Source organism: Sus scrofa, chromosome 4 (assembly GCF_000003025.6).
Source record: "Sus scrofa isolate TJ Tabasco breed Duroc chromosome 4, Sscrofa11.1, whole genome shotgun sequence".
In the NCBI taxonomy this organism is placed as follows: Eukaryota; Metazoa; Chordata; class Mammalia; order Artiodactyla; family Suidae; genus Sus; species Sus scrofa.
The window spans coordinates 37,420,858-37,440,857 of NC_010446.5; the positions used below are offsets into that span (position 1 = coordinate 37,420,858).

General features: G+C 34.4%; 1 protein-coding gene across 13 annotated transcripts in view; it reads right to left on the minus strand.

Moving 5' to 3' along the window:
• Positions 1 to 20,000, minus strand: part of VPS13B (vacuolar protein sorting 13 homolog B) — a 735,231-nt gene that overhangs the window by 334,929 nt on the left and 380,302 nt on the right. For 8 of the 13 annotated variants that reach the window (XM_021090606.1, XM_021090607.1, XM_021090603.1 and 5 more), the window contains 3 exons: positions 19,582 to 19,723; positions 15,731 to 16,139; positions 6,000 to 6,111 (listed from right to left, as the gene is read on the minus strand). In XM_021090606.1, the coding sequence (XP_020946265.1) occupies positions 6,000 to 6,111; positions 15,731 to 16,139; positions 19,582 to 19,723 (663 nt within the window). Of the gene's footprint in view, positions 1 to 5,999; positions 6,112 to 15,730; positions 16,140 to 19,581; positions 19,724 to 20,000 lie in introns of those variants that run through there. The other 5 variants (XM_021090608.1, XM_021090609.1, XM_021090610.1 and 2 more) reach the window with 2 other exon arrangements.

Genomic DNA, 20,000 nt, shown 5'->3' on the forward strand with positions numbered 1-20,000 from the left:
GTAAGATAGGCAGATCAGTAGGCAAGGAGAAGGCTGGTAAAGAGACCATAGCTAAGAAAGGAACTCATGACTACACATAGCTGGACACGAACACTGAATAAATGACATGTTACACATGCTCTGTTGTTTTCCATTGGCTTCGATGCTTTTTAGAAGAAAAATAAAGTACGAATTCATACAAGGTGTACCCGTAGTAGAAATTTTATACTTTATATTTTCTGTGTCAAAGATTTGAAAAGTAATAACCATTATCAACTGAAAGTGTATGAAAATTATAAAGTTTAAAAGAGATTCTACTGAGTGATCTTGTCAGGGAGTGGGTGGGAAAGCACGGGAGTGGAGGTTACTCATATTCTGTGGTAGAACCTTTCATGTTTGAATTTTTAGTATAAAGTTATTAACATTTGCTAAAAATGTACTTTTGAAAAACCCCTGTAAATTGTTGGTCAGCCTTTGCTATTTGGCAACAGGGAGCTCAGAACCTCCTGAGATAGTGGACATTTTAAAAAATAAATGCCTGATACCCACCTGCCTAACCTTCCAAACTAAATCTTCCCACAGTTGTCCTTTCCTTGGTTAATTTCGTCCTTCTAGCTGTTTACACGTCACACAAGTGATTATCTTTTCCTCCTTTGTCTCAAACCCCATGTGCTGTTCATGTGCAAATTCTCTTGGTTCTACCTCTAAAATATCTCCAAAATCTGACTAGTCTCACCACCTCCTAGGCCAACCCTGGACCAAACCACCATCATCTCCCGACAAGATTATTGCAGGAAGTCAAATACCCTTGCCCTTCCCTGCCTGTAGTCTATTCTTCACTTGCTGGTCTGAGTTATCAGCTTATATAGAAAGTTAAGCAGATAATGTCACTTCTCTGCTCAAATCCTCTGAGGGTTTTTCATTTGATGAAGAAATCAATAATCAAAAGAATTTCATATCGCATGTTCGGCTGACGCAAATAATAGAAATAATCCTTATTATAACTCTTTGGGCGATCAATATCAAACTCCCATTTTCTCTTTCGAACTGTGACTTCCTACATTTCTATCTCTATGTATTTGTCTATTCTGGAAATTTCATATAGATGGAATCTATAATGAAATATGTGGCTCTTTATGCTTGGCTTCTTTCAAGTGGCTTGTTTCCAAGGTTGACTATGTTATAGCATATATTTCATCTCTTGCTATGGCAGCATAATATACTATTTACTGAGCATAACACCTTATGTTTAGCCATTGATCAGGTGATGAACCTTTGGATAGTTCCATCATTTTGCCTATCATGAGGAGTCCTGCTAGGAACACTGGTATGCAGGTTTGTGGAGATATATGTTTCAATTCTCTTGAGGAGTAAAATGCCTACATCACATGTTAACTCCATGTTTGACCTTATGAGGAATTGCTAAAGAGTTTTCCACAGTAGCTGTACTAAAGTAGGAGGGTTCCAACTTCTCCCCATCTGTTGCCTTTTTGATTATATCCATTCTGATGAGGGTCATTTTGACTTGGATTTCCCTCATTACTAATGGGGTTGAACATCTTTACATTGTGCTTATTACCCATGTTTATACCTTCTTTGGATACATATTCACATCTTTTGCCTGGTTTTTAACTGGGCTGTCCTATTTTTGAATCGTAAAAGTTCTTTATGTATTCTGGATACAAGTTTCTTATCAGATATATGATCTGTAAATATTTTCTCCCATTCTATGGATTGTCACTTTCTTGATAAAATCCTTTGCAGCACAAAAGTTTATATTTTGATAAAGTCCACTTTATCTATTTTTTCTTTTGTCCCTTATCCTTTTGGTGTCATTTTAAGGAAACCATTATCTAATCCAAAGTCACAAAGATTTACTCCTATGCATCCTTTTATAAGTTTCAGAATTTTAGGTCTCTGATCCATTTGACTTAACTTTTGAATATAGTGTCAGGAAATGGTTCAACTACATTTTGACATTCAGATGTCTGAGAACCATCTGTTAATAAACCTATTCTTTATCACTAAATTGCCTTGGCCCCTTTATCAAAAACCAAATGGTAGTAAACATGATGGTTTATTTCTGGACTCTCAATACTATTCACTGATCTGTATGGCTGCCTTATACCAGTACTCTACTAGTTTGATGACTGTTATTTTGTCATAATTTTGAAATCTGAAAGTTCGAGTCCTCCAACTTTGTTCTTTTCAGAGATTATTTTGGCTCTTCTGGGTCCCCTGAAATTCCCTATTAATAATTTTCATACAAATTTGGATGCAAAACTGTTATATTTGGAATGGACAGGTAATGGGATCCTACTGTATAGCCCAGAGAAATGTGTGTGATTGGGGTCACTTCGTTGTACAACAAAACTTGACAAAACATTGTAAATCAACTATACTTTAAAAAAAAAAAAAAAAAAAAAAGAACACTCAAAAAAAAAAAAAAAGCCCACAAAAAAACCAAATTTTAGAAATTTTGTCAATTTCTTCAAAGAAGCTAGCTGGGATTTTGATGTTGACTATACTGAATCTGCAGACCATTTTGAAGAGTACTGACATCTAACAATACTAAGTTTTCTGATCCACGTACATGGATATAATTCCATGTATTCAGATTTACTTTAATTTTTTTCAATGTTTTGTAGTTTTGAGAGTGTAAATTGTGTACTTTTCATAAATTTATTTGTAGGTATTTAATTCTTTTTGAAGCTATTATAAATTAATTTTTTTAAATTCACCTTTTTTTTTTTTTCTTTTTTTAGGGCTGTACCCATAACACATGGAAATTCCCAGGCTAGGGGTCAAATAGGAGCTGCAACTGCCCACCTATGCCACAGCCACAGCAACAGCAACATAGGATCTCAGCCACGTATGCAACCTACACCACAACTCATGGCAACGCCAGACCCTTAACCCACTGAGCGAGGCCAGGGATTGAACCTGTGTCCTCATGGATGATAGTCAGGTTAATTACTGCTGAGCCATAACGGGAACTCCTTAATTTCACTTTTAACTTGTTCACTGCTTATTGTTATTACGAAGTGATATTTATACAGTCGTTCCTCAGGATCTGTGGGGAATTGGTTCCAGGACCCACCAGGGATACCGAAATCCATAGCTACTCAAGGTCCCATCCTCCATATCCATGCTCTGTATCCATGGATTCAACCAACCAGCTTGTGTAGTACTGTATTTACTACAGAAAAAAAATCCACATATAGGTGGACCCATGCAGTTCCACCCTGTGCTGCTCAAGGGTCAATTATACCTTGGTCTTCATTTTACATTGCAACCTTGCCAAACTAGTTTATTTGCCCAGTGTTTCAGAGGATTCCTTGGGATTTTCTACATAAAGATCATGCTATCTGCTAAAAGATAGAGTTTTATTTCTTCCTTACAATGTAGTGCCTTTTACATCATTTTCTTGCCTAACTGCCATGGCTAGGGCTTCCAGTACAATGCTAAACAGAAGTGGTGAGAGGAGTTATCTTGTCTTGTTCCTGAGTTTAAGGGGAAAGCATTCAGTTTTTGACCATAAACTACACTGGCTGTGGGTTTTTTATAGATGCCATTTATTGGGTAGAGGAAGTTAGAAAAACCAAGATAGAAGAAAAACAAAAGGCGTATTAAACAAAGGAGGCAGTAAACATGTGGAAAGGGAGCAGGAGAATGAAATGACTAAATCACATAATCAGGGGGAGGCACTAAAAGACAGAAATATGAATTTAAAAATAACCGAAGAGGGGAGGTCCCCATTGTGGCTCAGCAGTTAACCAATCTGACAAGCATCCATGAGGACACAAGTTCGATCCCTGGCCTCACTCAGTGGGTTAAGGATCTGGCATTGCCGTGAGCTGCGGTGAGGTCCCAGATGTGGCTTGGATCCTGTGTTGCTGTGGCTGTGGCTATGGCTGTGGCCAGCAGCTACAAATCCGATTTGACCCTTAGCCTGGGAACCTCCATATGCCGCAAGTGGGCCCTAAAAAGCAAAAAAATAATAAAAAATAAAACAAAACAAAAACTGAAGATAACTCATAAGAAATAGATTCTGAAATGGTCTGAAAACATAAAGTATATAGTTAAATATATAAATACTTTTATGTGTTTGGAAAAACACATAAAAATTCTGTGTGCCTCAGGTTTATCAATTAGAGAAAGAAAGGGCATTTATGCATAAACATAAAATAGCTCTCATGGACATTTTGTGCACATATTTTTATGTATTTTGTGTGAGGCAGGATATGAGGCACTGAAGATCTAAAGAGATAGTGTACATTTTTAAACTTAATTTTACTTTTTGGCATTATATGTCTATACTACATAAAAGAAGTCAAACTATTAAAGTAGTGAAGCGGAGAAGAAAATGAGATATAGGGAAAGAACATAGAAAGAAAAGAAAAACTATGAAAAGTGAAAAGGTAAAGAATGAAGGAAGATACAAAAGGGAAGGAAAAATTATGTCTGAAAAAAACAGGCAAGTAAATAACAAGAGGGATTGAGAGGGGGAAAAGTTCAAGAAGGACAAAGGGGAGGAAGCAATGAGGCAGGAAGAGGAGAGCTGGAGAGCCACATCTCCACAAATGACGGCTCAAGAGCCAGGAAGGGAAGGGGGAGCAGAGGAGGAAGTATCTCAGAGGTCACTTTATTGGTGGTGATAGGGTCCTTTAATATGAAACATATTTCTTCCACCAAAAGTAAAGTAGGAAACACTTTGAGGACCACTTCTGAAGTGGAAAGAGAAAAGATAAATATACCTGAAAGAATTTCCAAATGTTAGAAAATTAAATTGTTTTCAACCAGAAAGGATTCTTCTACTGAAACCTTTCTCTGGATACTGAGGAAGTCAAAATATGATCTGTGATCTTGGCTCTGTCATTACTTGACTGAGACAAGAGCCATTCTTTCGACTCTTCAGTTTCCTAATAAGGAAGTTGGATTATATGATTCCTAAGGGTCCTTCAGTTCTGACATTCTTAAATTTTATATAAGTTAGCAAAATAAAAACTCATTTAAGGGGTGAATACTATAGGCTACTAAAAACAAACAAACAAACAAACAAAAAAAAAAAACAAGAAAGAGAGCAAGATATATAAATAATTCAAAGGCAAAAAAAAAAAAAAATCAACTCAAATAACAGGAAAAATTGAGAAAACAAAATCCCTAGGTCCACTGGAAGTAAAAATAGCTGTCACCCTCTAGGTGGTAAATGCATTACAAAAATCAGAATTTTTCCTAACAGTAACATTTATTGGAGAACAGTATAAATTTATTTTTTATAAGCGTGAAAGACTACAACATTGAAAAACAGACCAGCAGGAAAAATGACACTTGTTCAAGTGTATTTCTGTGACCTTTCTCACTTGGTATTATTTGCAACTGTACTTTTATGTCTGGCAGCAGTGCCAACTTCAGTAAGAATGATATATTATTTTTATCATGTTGATTACACATGTTCACCAGTTTAGTTGTCCATATACACTTGGTGTGGTTTGCAAATACTCAGTGACAAAATCCAGAGCACGGCATTTTCACAGAAAGTGTTTACTGTGAAATTTCTCTTTAGAAGTTTGCTTTTCTTTACAGCTTTGATCCATATGACATCCACAGTCCTACATTTCAAATAATGGCTTATGGTTAAATTAAGAAAATGCTTCAATTTGATACAATACGACAATACTAGGATGCGGTAGTTCTAGAGAGGACCTCATGTGCTCATGTGACTAGAGATTTGGTCAAATATAAAGTCTGCTAAAATTTTCCAAACTGCGCTTCTTCAGTTTTATGGTGACTTGGTACTTACATTCTGTTATTCATCAACACTTCACAGAAATACTTGATTTGTCTGAATGAATTTAAAAACCCACAACTGAAGAAAATCAGAAAAACCTGGTTTTAAATATCAAAAGATCCCGAATGAAAAGTATTTCTACAGGCTGCACTAAGCAAGTTTTATTGATCAGTGTACTTCTTTGCAGTATGAAATTGTTGCAAGACTGAACATAAGAAAATAAACTTACTGGTAAATATCTTTCCTGAGGACTGATCTGCCAAGGGGATTGTCAGCCTGGGGAGCCATAGCAACAGAGCCAATCTTCAGAACCATGGTGTCTTCCTTTGCTGCCTGATTAACTACAACAAAAGAAATAGATTCATGAGGTATACAGTAGATTTGTGTGTAACTTCACATGTAAGGAGAAATTTTTGAATAATGGCATAAACACATATTAACACAAGACCATAAATGAGGAAAAGAAAAAAGTTATGCTTAAAACAGAAATATTTAATGCTTATCTTAACTATTTCCTTTATGTCCCAGTAAGGAGACAACTGCATACACAACTAAAATGGCAAGGAAAAAAAAAAACAAAACATCACCCCAACATGAAAACATGTGATATAAATTATATATAATACTGAAGTAGTATGTTTATCTAATTTCAAGATCTTATACTACTACATCTTTTTCCTAAGTGATTTTCAGTCTTGGGTTTTCAACACTGCATTGTTATTTACAAATATATTGAAGGATACCAGAAAGTCAGTAACAAATTCTCAGTCCTCTGAATTTACATGATTAGTAATAACTAAACACACACACGCAATAGCACTTTAAACTTAACATGTGAACTTAATGGCTGCAATGGTGAAGAAAACAAAAACCCAGTTACTAATTAATATACATGGACATTTCAACTTGCTATTTTTGGCACTTTAAAAATGTTAATAATTTCTGCTGTGGAACTGCTTGAGAAATAGTAATTTCAGACCTATGTAAAAGTTCTACTTCGCAATGGAATGTAAAACGGAGGCAAGTACTCTTGGAAAACAATAAAAGGTAAAAAGGATATATTAATTCTGATTCTTTGTATTGAATAAAACAATACTTTACCTTATGTTCTCAGGTTATAAAGCTCAACATTTTTCTCTAAGTCACTGGCTAATTCAATGTCTTTTCTGAAAATTATTGGCAATGAAGACGTGTTCTTGATGGCATCATTAATTTATATTAAATTTTACTTCCTTTTCCCCCACAGATGATTCTACTCTAGCAGCTGTTTAAAATTGTTTCAAAATTGTTAGCAATACACTGCTTTCTGGGTTTTGAGGAAAACATATACTAAAACTCGTATTTTCTCTCAAAGAACTATTATCTGTCACAAATGGAACAGAAAAGGACTGGCTGCAAGACCTCAGGAATATCCTGAACAGAACATGCCTACAAAGGCATACAATCCATATTTCCCAAACTGTGGTGCCCAAAGAATGTAAAAGCTAAGAGATTATTTCCAGCTGCTTCAGCAGAACACTCGGTAGGGTCTGACTTAGATTAGTCTAAAAAAAGAAAGTCAGAATTAAGAAAATCAGAAAAAGTAAGAAGAAAGATATTCAGCAACGAAAAGAAGGAACTAGAAGATGAGGTGAGAAAAAAGAATGTATATATATATATGTGTAACTGGGTCACCATGCTGTACAGTAGAAAACTGACAGAACACTGTAAACCGCCTATAATTGAAAAAATAAAAATCATTATACAAAAAAAAATAATAAAAGTGAACAAGTAAGCTAAAAAAAAAAGAGAGAGAGGCAACATGGCAGCGGGCTGGGGAAAGGGAAGGTCAGTAAAACGGGAAAAAAACAGATGAACTATCATAATAAATATTAGCATGTGGATACCACAATAGAGATGGTATTTTTAAATGTCCACAGCAAAAAAAAAGATCAAATAGAAAACTATCTCTCAGGCAATTGCTCTATTTTCAAATGACTAGAGGTCTGGCTTGATTATAGGTCCTTATACTATGAACACTGTTTACATTTCACAGATCTTGCATTTTATGCCAGGCTTATCAAATAGTTCCATGTGGGTAAAACATCTGATTAAGCAGAAGGCATCAATTAAATCAATAAATAGTAAGCCTGGAGAATAGGCCATACCACAAAAGTGCAATTAGTGTACTTGCTAACTGTTCTTCCAGGCTACAGATACTACCCACCATATGAAAGTCTAAAATGAAATAGAAACATTGCAGTAAATGAGGTACATATGGAAGGAAAATGACGTACTTGGTGTTACATACAAAGCCAGATCCAAGAACAGAATTCTGTTTCTGTTAGAGCCAAAAGTGTTCTCACTACATTAGACTATGAAGTTATAATAATAATGATGATGATAAAAAGCACTTAATGCAGATCATTCACAAACTAAATCAAAATAATCAATTATATTACAGAAAGTATTCAGCTTATCAGAATGTATCTTTGAGCTATAAGGAAAAATAATAAAAATAAGTTATTTGTATAAGAAAGTGCCTTGAGTCATTTCTTTAGTTACCTTATAGCTGGAAAAAAAACAAGCTTCCCTTTTTTGGTTTCTTTCACCTGCATTTAATATATGGACCAAATGAGGAAATGTTCCCTCTAGAAGCATTTTCAACATGAAAATGAATGCCTTCCTTCTTTGCTTTAACTGTAGTTTTAAAAATTGAGCCTCATGAGGAACTACTCACTCTAGAAGACTCTTACGAGATTAAAAAAACAGTCCTCTGTTCTGAAATAAATAGCTTAAGCTGGAAGTCAAACACCTGTAGATTCAGAACCTTGATAATAACTGTACAAAAAGCAAGCAACATTCAAGTTGAAAACCAGACTTTCAATATCACTTCTTTAAATATGAATGTTAAATATATTTTTCTTACTATTAACTGAATTTAACATACGAACTATTCCAAACTTTTACATTTAATGTAACATGAAATGTAAGGCTCTTTTCTTAGGGCAAGAGGATAAAACAATTGAAATTATGAGCTTGGAAAAGTAACCAAAACCTTAAACAAAGAGCAGAATTTTCATGTAATTTTCAGACAATGTAAGACTGTTGCTCAAAACTGTTTTCTTAAATTCAACATGAAATAAAAAAAAGTTTTGCAGACATCAACTTTCCCTAAAGATTCTCAATATAAATTCTATACAACAAAATATCAAGGAGTTCCCATCACGGCTCAGCAGGTTAAGGACCCAACATTGTCTCTGTGAGGACACAGGTTCAATCCCTGGCCTCACTCAGTGGATGCTTAATGCATCCAGTGTTACTGCAAGTTGAGGCTAGATCTCTGATGCAGCTCAGATCCATTATTTCGATGGCTGTGTTGTATGCCACAGCTGGAGCTCTGATTCGACCCCTGGCCTAGGGACTTCCATATGCCACAGGTGCATCCTTAAAAAGAAAGACAAATAAAACATTGAAAGTCTCAAGAGTATTTGAACTTACCACTGCCCAGTGTTACACTTTTATAAAGCCCCAACTGTACTGATAGCCCTACACAAAACTATCAACGAAAGCTTTTATTAGTTACTGCCACATTTGCATGCAGCTGAAGACAGAAAGAAGGTTCAATAAATGTGTAACCTAATGATTATACATATTAATGAAAAATATACATTGCATCTAGCTTACTAATCATCTGAGTTACAGGCATAAATTGCTTGGGGATATTTTTATAATATAGTTTCTGTTGAGAAGTACAATACAGCAACATTTCAGTATGCTATCACACTCAATAAGACAAAATTTACATTCCGTTTAATTAATTTAATAAAATGCTATGATCATTTGAATTAAGATTAGCAATGATGAAAGAAAGTGTCAAAAAATCTAGCATAATGCAATATGCCAAAACCTTTGAATTTTTGGCATGCATTTTTATATTTGTATTTTGTGGATAGGCACATGTTCTGGCAATACATAGCATCTCAGATATAGATATGAGGACAGGTATAAGTGAAGATATATACAAGTAGATATAAATACAGATGTATACATACAAAGACAGACAAATACACATAAAGGCAGAGGGCAAAAAAAAAAAAAAAAAGACAAAACATAGGTCTTTTACAATGTAGACCAAACAAAAGGCTTAAAACAGAGCTCTTAAAAGATGAAAAGATGAGCAACTCCTTAGAAAAAAGGAAGTGTACTTTTCATTAACATGACTGACAAAAGACCAATAGGTTTCATAACCCTCTGTTAGGATGACAGTGAGGAAACAGTATAAAACAGTGCAGCCACTTAGGAGGGTATTTGACATCTATTAATATTGGGTTTTTTTGGCCACACTCAAGGAATGTGTAAGTTCCTGGGCCAAGGATAGAACCCATGCCAGAGCAGCGACCCATGACACAGCAGTGACAACGCTGGATCCTTAACCCACAGTGCCACAAGAGAACTCCATTCCTTAATATTTTAAAGGAATATACCCTTTGAATTAGCAATCCTTTTATTAGGAATTTATTCTCTATATAAACTTACCTAAGTCATGAAAAATACCGCTAAAAAGGTGTTTATACAAAACGTGTTCATACAAGCAAAGGATTAAAATTAATCAAAAGTCCACAGATAAATGGCGGACTGTATTTTCCAAAGATGGGTATAACAAGATTCCACCCCATATACTCTTATTCAAGGTTACCTGCTTAGCAGTAACTCAGGAATCAGAATTTTAGATTTATACATTAAAAACTGTACCAAAATCACCATCAAAACCCCCCATCAGCTTTTTTTATTTTTATTTTTTTTGGCTTTTTGCTATTAGCTTTTTTTTTTTTAAAGCAAACAAGAGTCTAGAAATATTCTTGCAATTACAATCAATTGGGGATTTTCCTAATTAGAGCAACTACTTGGGAAATTTAAAGGAATATCAACAAAACTATGTGATAATGGTTATAAAATAAGCCAAAAACAATGAAGAAACAAAAAACAAATGCACACACAAAGGGAATAATGCTGTTTCTTTCTCTCCCTTTTCTCAAACAGCTAGATATAAATTCCTTCAGATATTTATACAAATCAGTGAAACACAGAACCTGTTTCACTCCACCGAGCAGGACAGAAGAATGAAGTGAGTCAACCAATGACCTTCTGACCTCTGCCTCACTGTGAAGGGGCTCAGCACACAAGTCCTACCACCCTTACTAAGAGTGAGCTCCCACTGCTCTGCTTGATGACTCAATTCCACCTACACATAAATACTGTTCAGAAAATACTACAAGTCCTGCCTTAGTCAAAAGGGTTTCCTAGCAGATTGGTGATTCTTCAAAAATATGAAATTCTAAACAAGAATTACCATCTAAGTTAGCAATTTCACACCTAGGTATATACCCAAAAGAATGAAAAGTGAGCTCAGACATCTGCATGTAGTAGCATTACTCACAATAGCAAACCCAACAGTGGAAACAATCCAAGTGTCTGATAGATGAATGGGTAAACAAAAATGTGATATATCCACGCAATGCATATTCTGCTATAAAAAGAAATGAAACACATGAGTGGACCCTAAAAATACTATGTCAAGTGAAATAAGCCAGACACAAAAGGACAAATAATTTATGACTCAACTTAAATGAAATATCTAGTAGAGGCAAATTCACAGAGACAGAAAGTAAATTAGAGGTTACCAAGGGGGAGTTATTGCTTAATGGGTTCTGAGTTACTGTTTGGAGTGATGAAAACATTTTGGAAATAGATAGCGGTGATGGTTGCACAATGCTGTCAATATAATTTATGCCATTAGTGCATACTTAAAAATGAAAACATTTTTATATCTACTTTAAGAAAAAAGATGAAAAAAAGACTTTTAACATAATGAGCAAGATATTTTACATTTTATGAGCAAACTAAGTGTTTTGACACTGACATGGATGGTAAAAAATAAGCTAGTCATTTAAGTTAACTTTAAATTAAAAAAATACCATATGATCCAGCAATCCCACTCTTGAGCATATACTGGGACAAAACTTTCATTCAAAAAGATACATGAACCCCTATGTTCATCGCAGAACTATTCATAATAGCCAAGACATGGAAACAACCTAAAAGTCCATCGACAAACAAATGGATTAAGAAGATATGGGGTATATACATACATATACATACACACACATACACGGAATACTATTCAGCCATAAAAACGACAAAAATAATGCCTTTTGCAGCAACATGGATGAAACTAGAGATTCTCATACTACATGAAGTAAATCAGAAAAGGAAGGACAAATACCACATGATGTTATTTATTTGTGGAATCTAAAATATGGCACAAATGATCTACAAAACAGAAACAGATAACGGCCAAGGAGAACAGACTTGTGGTTGCCAGGAGGGAGAGGGGAGGGAGTGAGGTGGATGGGTAATTTGGGATTGGTGGATACAAACTGTTAAATTTGGAATGGATAGGCAATGGGGTCCTACTGTGCAGCACAGGGAACTGTGTGTGATTGAATCACTTTGCTGTACAACAGAAATTGAGGAAACTTTGTAAATCAACTATGCTTTAATAAATATTTTTATAAACAGATTTTAAAATAATTTTTAAAAATTAAAAAAATAAAAAAAAACAGCACAGGGGAGATTTCCCCTCATGACCTAACAGTTAAGGATTCAGCATTGTCATTGCTGTGGCTCGGGTTTGATCCCTGGACTGGGAACATCTGCATGTCATGGGCGAGGCCAAAAAAAAAAAAAAAAATTAATTAATTAACATTAAAAAAAATCATGATAAATTAACTCAATTTAGGATTAGTTAACACCCAATTGTTATTTAGAGACCAATTAGGTCATATAATTTGAGGATCATCTGTGAATCCTAAACACTTCTAAATTATTACCAAAGTATCATAGTCAGGTGCATTGCCTTACTTCCTGATTTGTCTGAACGACCTTTTCCTATATTTTTGCAAGCATTTCCCCCAATATCTCTCTCCCTCAGCCTAATCTCTCACCTCTAATATTATTTATTTCCTTACATTTCAGTGAAATTTCATCCTTACTAATTGTTCACATTCAGATAAAAATAAAGAAAAAAAATGACCAAACGGGAACATAAAATATATGCATGCTAAAAGGAATTTTCAAGAAATCACAAAAGCTTACTAACATATCCTATTTTAAATGAAATTAAAGGAACTTATTCTATTTAGGAAAATGAATACTTTTGTACCAAAAAGAGATATTTGTGGAAAATAATATCCCTAATTGTTAGAAAAAATAGAATTTTTATAATACAGATACTATAGGAATTTACTCTTACTTTTTCTAAACACAAAAATTTCTGTAATTTTTGAAATTAATTTTTTTTTTTCTTTTCAGGGCCGTACTTGGGGCATATGGAAGTTGCTGTGCTAGGGGTCAAATCAGAGCTGCAGCTGTAGGTCTACACTACAGTTCATAGCAAAGCCAAAACTTAGCCGCATCTGTGACCTATGCTGCAGCATCCTTAACCCACTGAGGAGGCCAGAGACAGAACCCACATTCTCATGGACATTATGTTGGGTTCTTAACCTGCTGAGCCACAACGGGAACTCTAAAATTTCTATAACTGTATTTTATTTTATATTTTATTTTATTGCCTTTTTAGGGCTGCACCCTTGGCATATGGAGGTTCCCAGTCTAGGGATCAAATCGGAGCTATAGCTTTTGGCCAAACCACAGCCACAGCAATGCCAGATCCAAGCCATGTCTGTAACCTACACCGCAGTTCATAGCAATGCCGGATCCTTAACCCACTGAGCGAGGCCAGGGATCAAACCTGCATCTTCATGATACTAGTCAGATTTGTTTCCACTGAGCCATGATGGGAACTCCTGTAATTGTATTTTAACGTAAAAAGTTGTGGCGACTGCAATATGATGCTACTTACTTTTAAAAATGTAATATTCTACACCATACTCTTTTCCCAAAATAATAAAATTTTCTGTAATAACAAAGCCGAACTACTTCTGTTTCTATAGTGTTTTCCCTCTAATCTCAGTTGGAAAATCTGGTTTTGTAAAAAGATTGTTTGAAAATCTCAGTGACATTTTATAGACACTGAGATAGTTCCTCTTCTTATATGTTTATGAGAAAATGTTGTTATTACTCTCAAAACTAGTTTTCAGAGAACTATATTGTGGAAAAACATAGGTTTCTTTTTTAAACCCTATGTAAGTACAATATAAATTATATTACCTAGATATTCATTGCATATTCATATAATAATAATAATAATAATGAAAAAGCATACAGGTTATTGCCTCTGCAATGAATGTACAGCCTCTTTTTTTTTCTGCTTATTGGCTTGTTTCTCATATCACTTGTAATTGCTTAATAAAGATAAGCTCTATTCTTTATTATTGATATGTTTCTACAAACTATCTGAACAGTTAATAACAACTGCATAGTGCTATCAGAATATAGCCTAAGACTAACCTCACATCTCAATGTAATCAATAGTATGACAGTCCCCTTAAAAATTACAATAAAAACAATAGAAACTGGTTTGTATTGAGAATCCATAGGTAAATACAATATATTTGTCTCTAGACATCTTGGTAATTTAGAACTATGAAACTCTAAAAATAATTATTTTTCATTAAAAGAAATGTTTTATAAAAGAAAAGAAATTTTGAAGAAAGCTTCATTTTTGGTAGTATTAGGAAGAATACCTTCCCTAACTAAGATCATTAGTCTTTGGGAGACAGAAAAAGAGACAGACTAGACTCTGTAAAGAAAGATAATGAAATCAGATGCTTTTCTTTTGTTATCTGCCATCACTGACTGTTCAAACTTTGCCTCTTCCACCTAATAACTAAAAGAAACAAACAAACAAAAAAACCCCAAAACACCTGAGTTTTGTTGCTTTCATTTGGCAAAGGCTATAACCTATCCCTTAAATACTCATTCTCTCCCCTCTCTCATATTCACAAGGCCCTCATTTATTAGCTGGACATGGTACCATCTATTTAAAGACTGTTTTTCAGTTTCTCTTACAACAGAATAGCCATATGACTATGTTTTGGTCGATGACATATAAGAGGTAGTGAAACATTGTATTTCCAGGAATTCTACTTTAAAAGAAAGTACACAGTCTTCTTCTGATAAGACTTGAATTTACTGAGAGCTTTCTAAGGTACTGGCACCATGAGCACAGTCCCATGCAGTCATCATTTGAAAGAAAGTTACTGATAAAACCTACTATCAAGTGAGATACTACAATTACTATTTCACACATAAGAACTTAGGAGAACCGACTCAACATCTCACAGTTCATAATGGGTAAATTTGGCATGTAAACTTTACAGCTCAAGTAATGGTTAACTCTGTTGTCCATACCATTAACTGCTGTGCTATAATTTCAGTAAAAATTGTTAATGTTCTTCAATCTTTGATATCATGGGGGAAACTATAAAACGTTAAAAGTCACTAGTGTGGATGGAGGCACTGAGATTATGAATTCCCTTCTTTTAAAATTCTAGCATAATTTTAGAGGGCACTGAGAAGCCTGGAAGGAGCCACAGGAGCTTTGGTGTATTGGCTACATTTTTAGTTTTTAGTTATCTTAGGTATATAGAACATAACACTTGAGTTTACTAAACAAAACAAAACAAAACAGGAGGTATAAGCTTTACCAGAAAAAGCTGTAAAGAAAAAACTCTCATATTTCTTACTCTAATAAAGAGTCAGAAACACAGCCAATATTTTGACATAACTCCTGAAGATTTAGTTGTAAAATTATTATAGCATATTTATTCTTTTTAAAACACTTTTAAAACTCTTTTTAAAATTACTATAGCATATTTACCCTTTTTCAAACTGCAAACTAGAATGAGCTACCATATTTCAAAAAAGACAAAGAAAAAAGAAAACTAAAGTTCCTAGATGAAAGTTATTTAAAATCAACCCCCCCCACAAAAAAAAAAAAAAATTCTGAAGACATACCTTCAATACTTGGCTGCACTTCTTCTGTTTTTGGAACAAAAATTCTGATTACGCTTGTGTTGATATAAATCAAAGGTAAATTGCGTGAAGTCAGTGTATGCGTCCTCATGGGCTGACCAGGAGATTTTCTTTTCTCTTTCTGGGTCTTTGGTAGTTTTGCTTGAAATATACTTGCAATGGCATTAAGTAAAGGAAAACAAAGGACAATATCAAAAGCTTGTGCTGAAAGAAGAATTTCATGAAGAAAATGAGGGGAACCATCTGTTAAACCTTCAGATAACTTATGAAAACTTCTTCGCTCATTTCTTGATGTTAACTTGTGACGAACATTTTTTGTTACAGCTTTTGTATATGTCAAAGAGAGAAATCCATGTTGCTGATGAGAGCCATCTAGAAGTTTTGCAGTTGTCTGTTCCAGAAAAAGGAAATCACAATACACATTTTATTAAAAAAAGGAAGGAAAACTATTTGAAAGCAGAAAACGATCTTGGTCGGTACTATAATCTCTTTTGTTATGTTCACACTTCTTAATGAGCACATTACTGATCAATTCTGTAGACAGCACAAAAACTTCTAAGACAGGATGACTGAACTTAGTTTGGGATCCTAGGTTGTAGTTCTAGATCTTGAGAGAGCTAATTAACCTCTTAGTGCCTATTTCTGTATTTTCTGTAACATTAGGAGTTTAGAACAAATCATCTCTAGATTTATCTTTCCATTCTTGATAATTTTTATTAAAAGTACTAACATGCTGTAATAACTTGGGTCACAGAGAGGTTGTTTAAGCAAGTGATCAACAAACAACCTGAATAGAAAACATGACTGACTTCGCCTGGCTTAACATTTACATGAACAAAGTTTTTTCTCTGATAATTTGGCTAATTTATATTAAGATTGAGTCCCTAAAAAGAGCCTCATTGATACTATGCTTTGATAACTGAATTAACCATTTAATGCATATTTACTGGAAATGGTAATGAGAAAAAATTAAACAAAGTCTTTTAGAACTTGTCTATTTTCATTGACTATCATATTGTTTAGAAAACCTACAAACTCTCCTAAAACTCATACTCCTTGGGTTTAATACAATATTAATACATATGGACATGTGATTGTGAGTGGAAATTATATCATTGTAATTTCAATATTTTTGACAAAATGTGTCCAATTAACTCTCATATTCAAATTACACACTATAAACAAATTATAGTAAAACAGCATGCTTTTAAGAGTAAAGTAAAATTCATACTTCATATTTTTCAAAATATGAAAGGGATATTCTTGAGAAAAGTTTTCCTGAACCAATTCACATAAACTCCTATCTTCCAAATTAATCAATATAAAGTAAGAGTTAAGTTGTTATTTGCCACATTCTCAACCCCTCTTTCCAAGACCTGGTGAAATTTTTTAGTTATTAGAGTCCAAATAATGATGTTAAGAGAGAAAATAAATTGAGGAAGAACAAAAAGAAGGAAATGTATTCACATAAACAAGAAAAAAGAAGAAGCCAAGCAGAGCGGGGCCTGAACCATTGTTATCCATTACTAGCAAACCTCTTCTACTTCGATTTTCTTCCTCTCATGTTGTTGCCTATCACTCAATGAGAAAGAAACAGTATGAAACTCAGTTTTCGATGTTAATTTTGTTTTTAATCTGAACATTATAATGAAAGGAAGGTGAGATAAAATTTACCTTTGCCTAAGTTCTTTTTATAAAGTTAATTTTCTGACCATTCAAAAAATAATTAAAAAAAAAACACTTGGAAAGCAGGCACTAAATGAATGTGCAACATAGTCAGTTTCCATATAATTGTCTTTTTCTCAGAATGTTTTCTACTGTTTCCAATTTTCTCATTACCTCTTATCTGATTTCCCTTTCTTTTCACTTTCTTCACTTAAAGCGAAAGGAAACAGCAAAACAAGAAAAAGTGACACCAGTCTTATCACCATTTTGCTGAAACGAAAGCAACAGTGGATGGAGAAGGGTGGCTGTGGTATGGGCCCAGTGGAAGATGCTACCCCAACGCCACTTCTAGTGTCTACACTGGGAATTAGGGCAGGAAGGAGTGGAATCAACCACTAAGCTGAATAACCCACCTCAAATCATCATTAATAGCAATGTTTGAATCCTGGAAATGGTATAAAAGATGTTTCAAGAGTTCCTGTTGTGGCTCAGCAGTAACAAACACGTGGGTTCGATTCCTGGCCTCGCTCAGTGGGTTAAGGATTCGGTGTTGCCATGAGCTGTAGTGTAGGCTGCAGAGGTAGCTCAATCCCCATGTTGCTGTGGCTGTGGTGTAGGCTGGCAGCTGCAGTTCTCATTCGACCCCTAGCCTGGGAACTTTCATATGCCATAGGCGCACAGCCCTAAAAGGACAAAAAAAAAAAAAAAAAAAAAAAAGTTTCAATGTATAAATCTTTTGACTTTGAAAAAATATTTTTAAACATGCTGAATGTAGGTAATTTTAAAAGTAAACTCCCATGAGAGAAAGAGTTTTGAATTGCTGCATCCCTAACTCCCCTAATAAAGTGGGGGAAAAATTGAAGAGTAAATGAATACTAGCTGGAGTTAATACAAATTTTTCACATAGTAATAATATTTTATAGTACTTAAAATGAAAAGTTAGAAAGCACTGACAAAAAAGTTAAGAAAATTAAAAAATTTAGAATAATTGATTTAAGAAATTTTAAAGGACATTAACAATAATCTAAACAGAACTTCCACTGATATAAAAACCACATTTAGAGACATCTTTTTTCCAGACAAGGCTAAAAAAGAGTCAAAAATCAAATCAGAAATCAGTATTTGCAAATACAATGTTAAACATTAAATCTAAGAATGCAATTATTTAAAATATTTGGCTGGAGTTCCCACTGTGGCACAGTGGGGTAAGCATCTGGCATTGTCTCTGCAGTGGCTTGGGCTGCTGCTGAGGTGCAGGTTTGGTCCCCAGTCTGGTGCAGTGGGTTAAGGATCCAGTGTTGCTGAAGCTGTGGCAGGTTCAATCCCTGGCCCAGGAACTTCTATATGCCTATGGTGCAGCAAAAACAAAAACAAAACAAAACAAAAATTGGCTAATTTTTATACTCGTTTTAATGACATATGCCTTAAATACCATTTGAACTATAAAAAAGGGGAAATACCAGTTTATACATGATGAGAAAATATCTAGCAATGTACTATTTTAATAAATTCTTAAGAGAACTGCTATTATCATTGTGATAATCTGCTCTTAATATTTTAAAATTACATGCATTTTTATTGACTTTGGGTATGTCACTTAAAATAATTAGCTTAATAACATATTCAGATATTTTGGACCACTAGGGCAAGAAAGGTTCTAAACTTCTAAAACCCACTGGTACACAGTCTAGTGTTCATCTTCCACCAAGTCAATGACAGATGTACAGTCTTATCTATGTTTAAGAGGAACCAAAGAAGGTATCCGGAGTTAGGTGTGAGAAGGAAATGGCATAATAATAGAAAAAAAGCAATTTAAGTTAGAATGATAATAGGAAAGACAAAAGCAGTATGGTCAACTCTTGATCATTCGATACATGCATAATTTAAAAAAACGCATTTAACATCCTACTTTGATATTCTAATGCTGATGGTAAAATTACTTTGTATTCACAAAAGGAGAATGACAAATAGCATACTCAAGTAAGTCAGAAACAAAATATACTATACTGAAAACCAGTCCAAGATTTCAGAATACATTGCACTTCAGTACAAAGTGGATGATACAGAGAAAGATGAAAATCAAGAGTTGACTCTGTGGATAGTTCAATTCCTTCTCTGGGTTCCCGTTAATGGGAGTTCTGTAGCATAATTTAAAAATGATTTCTTACAGAAGGAAAGAAGCCAGAGCAATTACTGAAAGGGTCCTGCTTGCTGATGGGTCGAACCAACAAGGTGCGTCTGTTCAGCTTGTCAGTACAGGAAAGGAAGACACCTCCACATTGCCCCAGAGACCAACACTCTTCCCCAAGGCTTGAGGTGATGGACAGGAGCAAAGAAGGTGAAAAGACAAAAAGCAATAAAAGCCATAAGCAAAAAAATTTGGATAGCTTTAATTCTGCTCAAGTTTGCATAGGTTTAGGTTTGAGCCACTGCTAGGTATGGCCTCTGTTTGAACCATCTTCTGCAAAAGCATTGTTAATGGAAGTAAACCAAAAAAAAAAAACAAAAACAAAAACAAAAAAAACTGCTTTTAGTGTAAATTACTACTTAAAATTTATAATAAAGCACAACCCAACATAAACTCAGT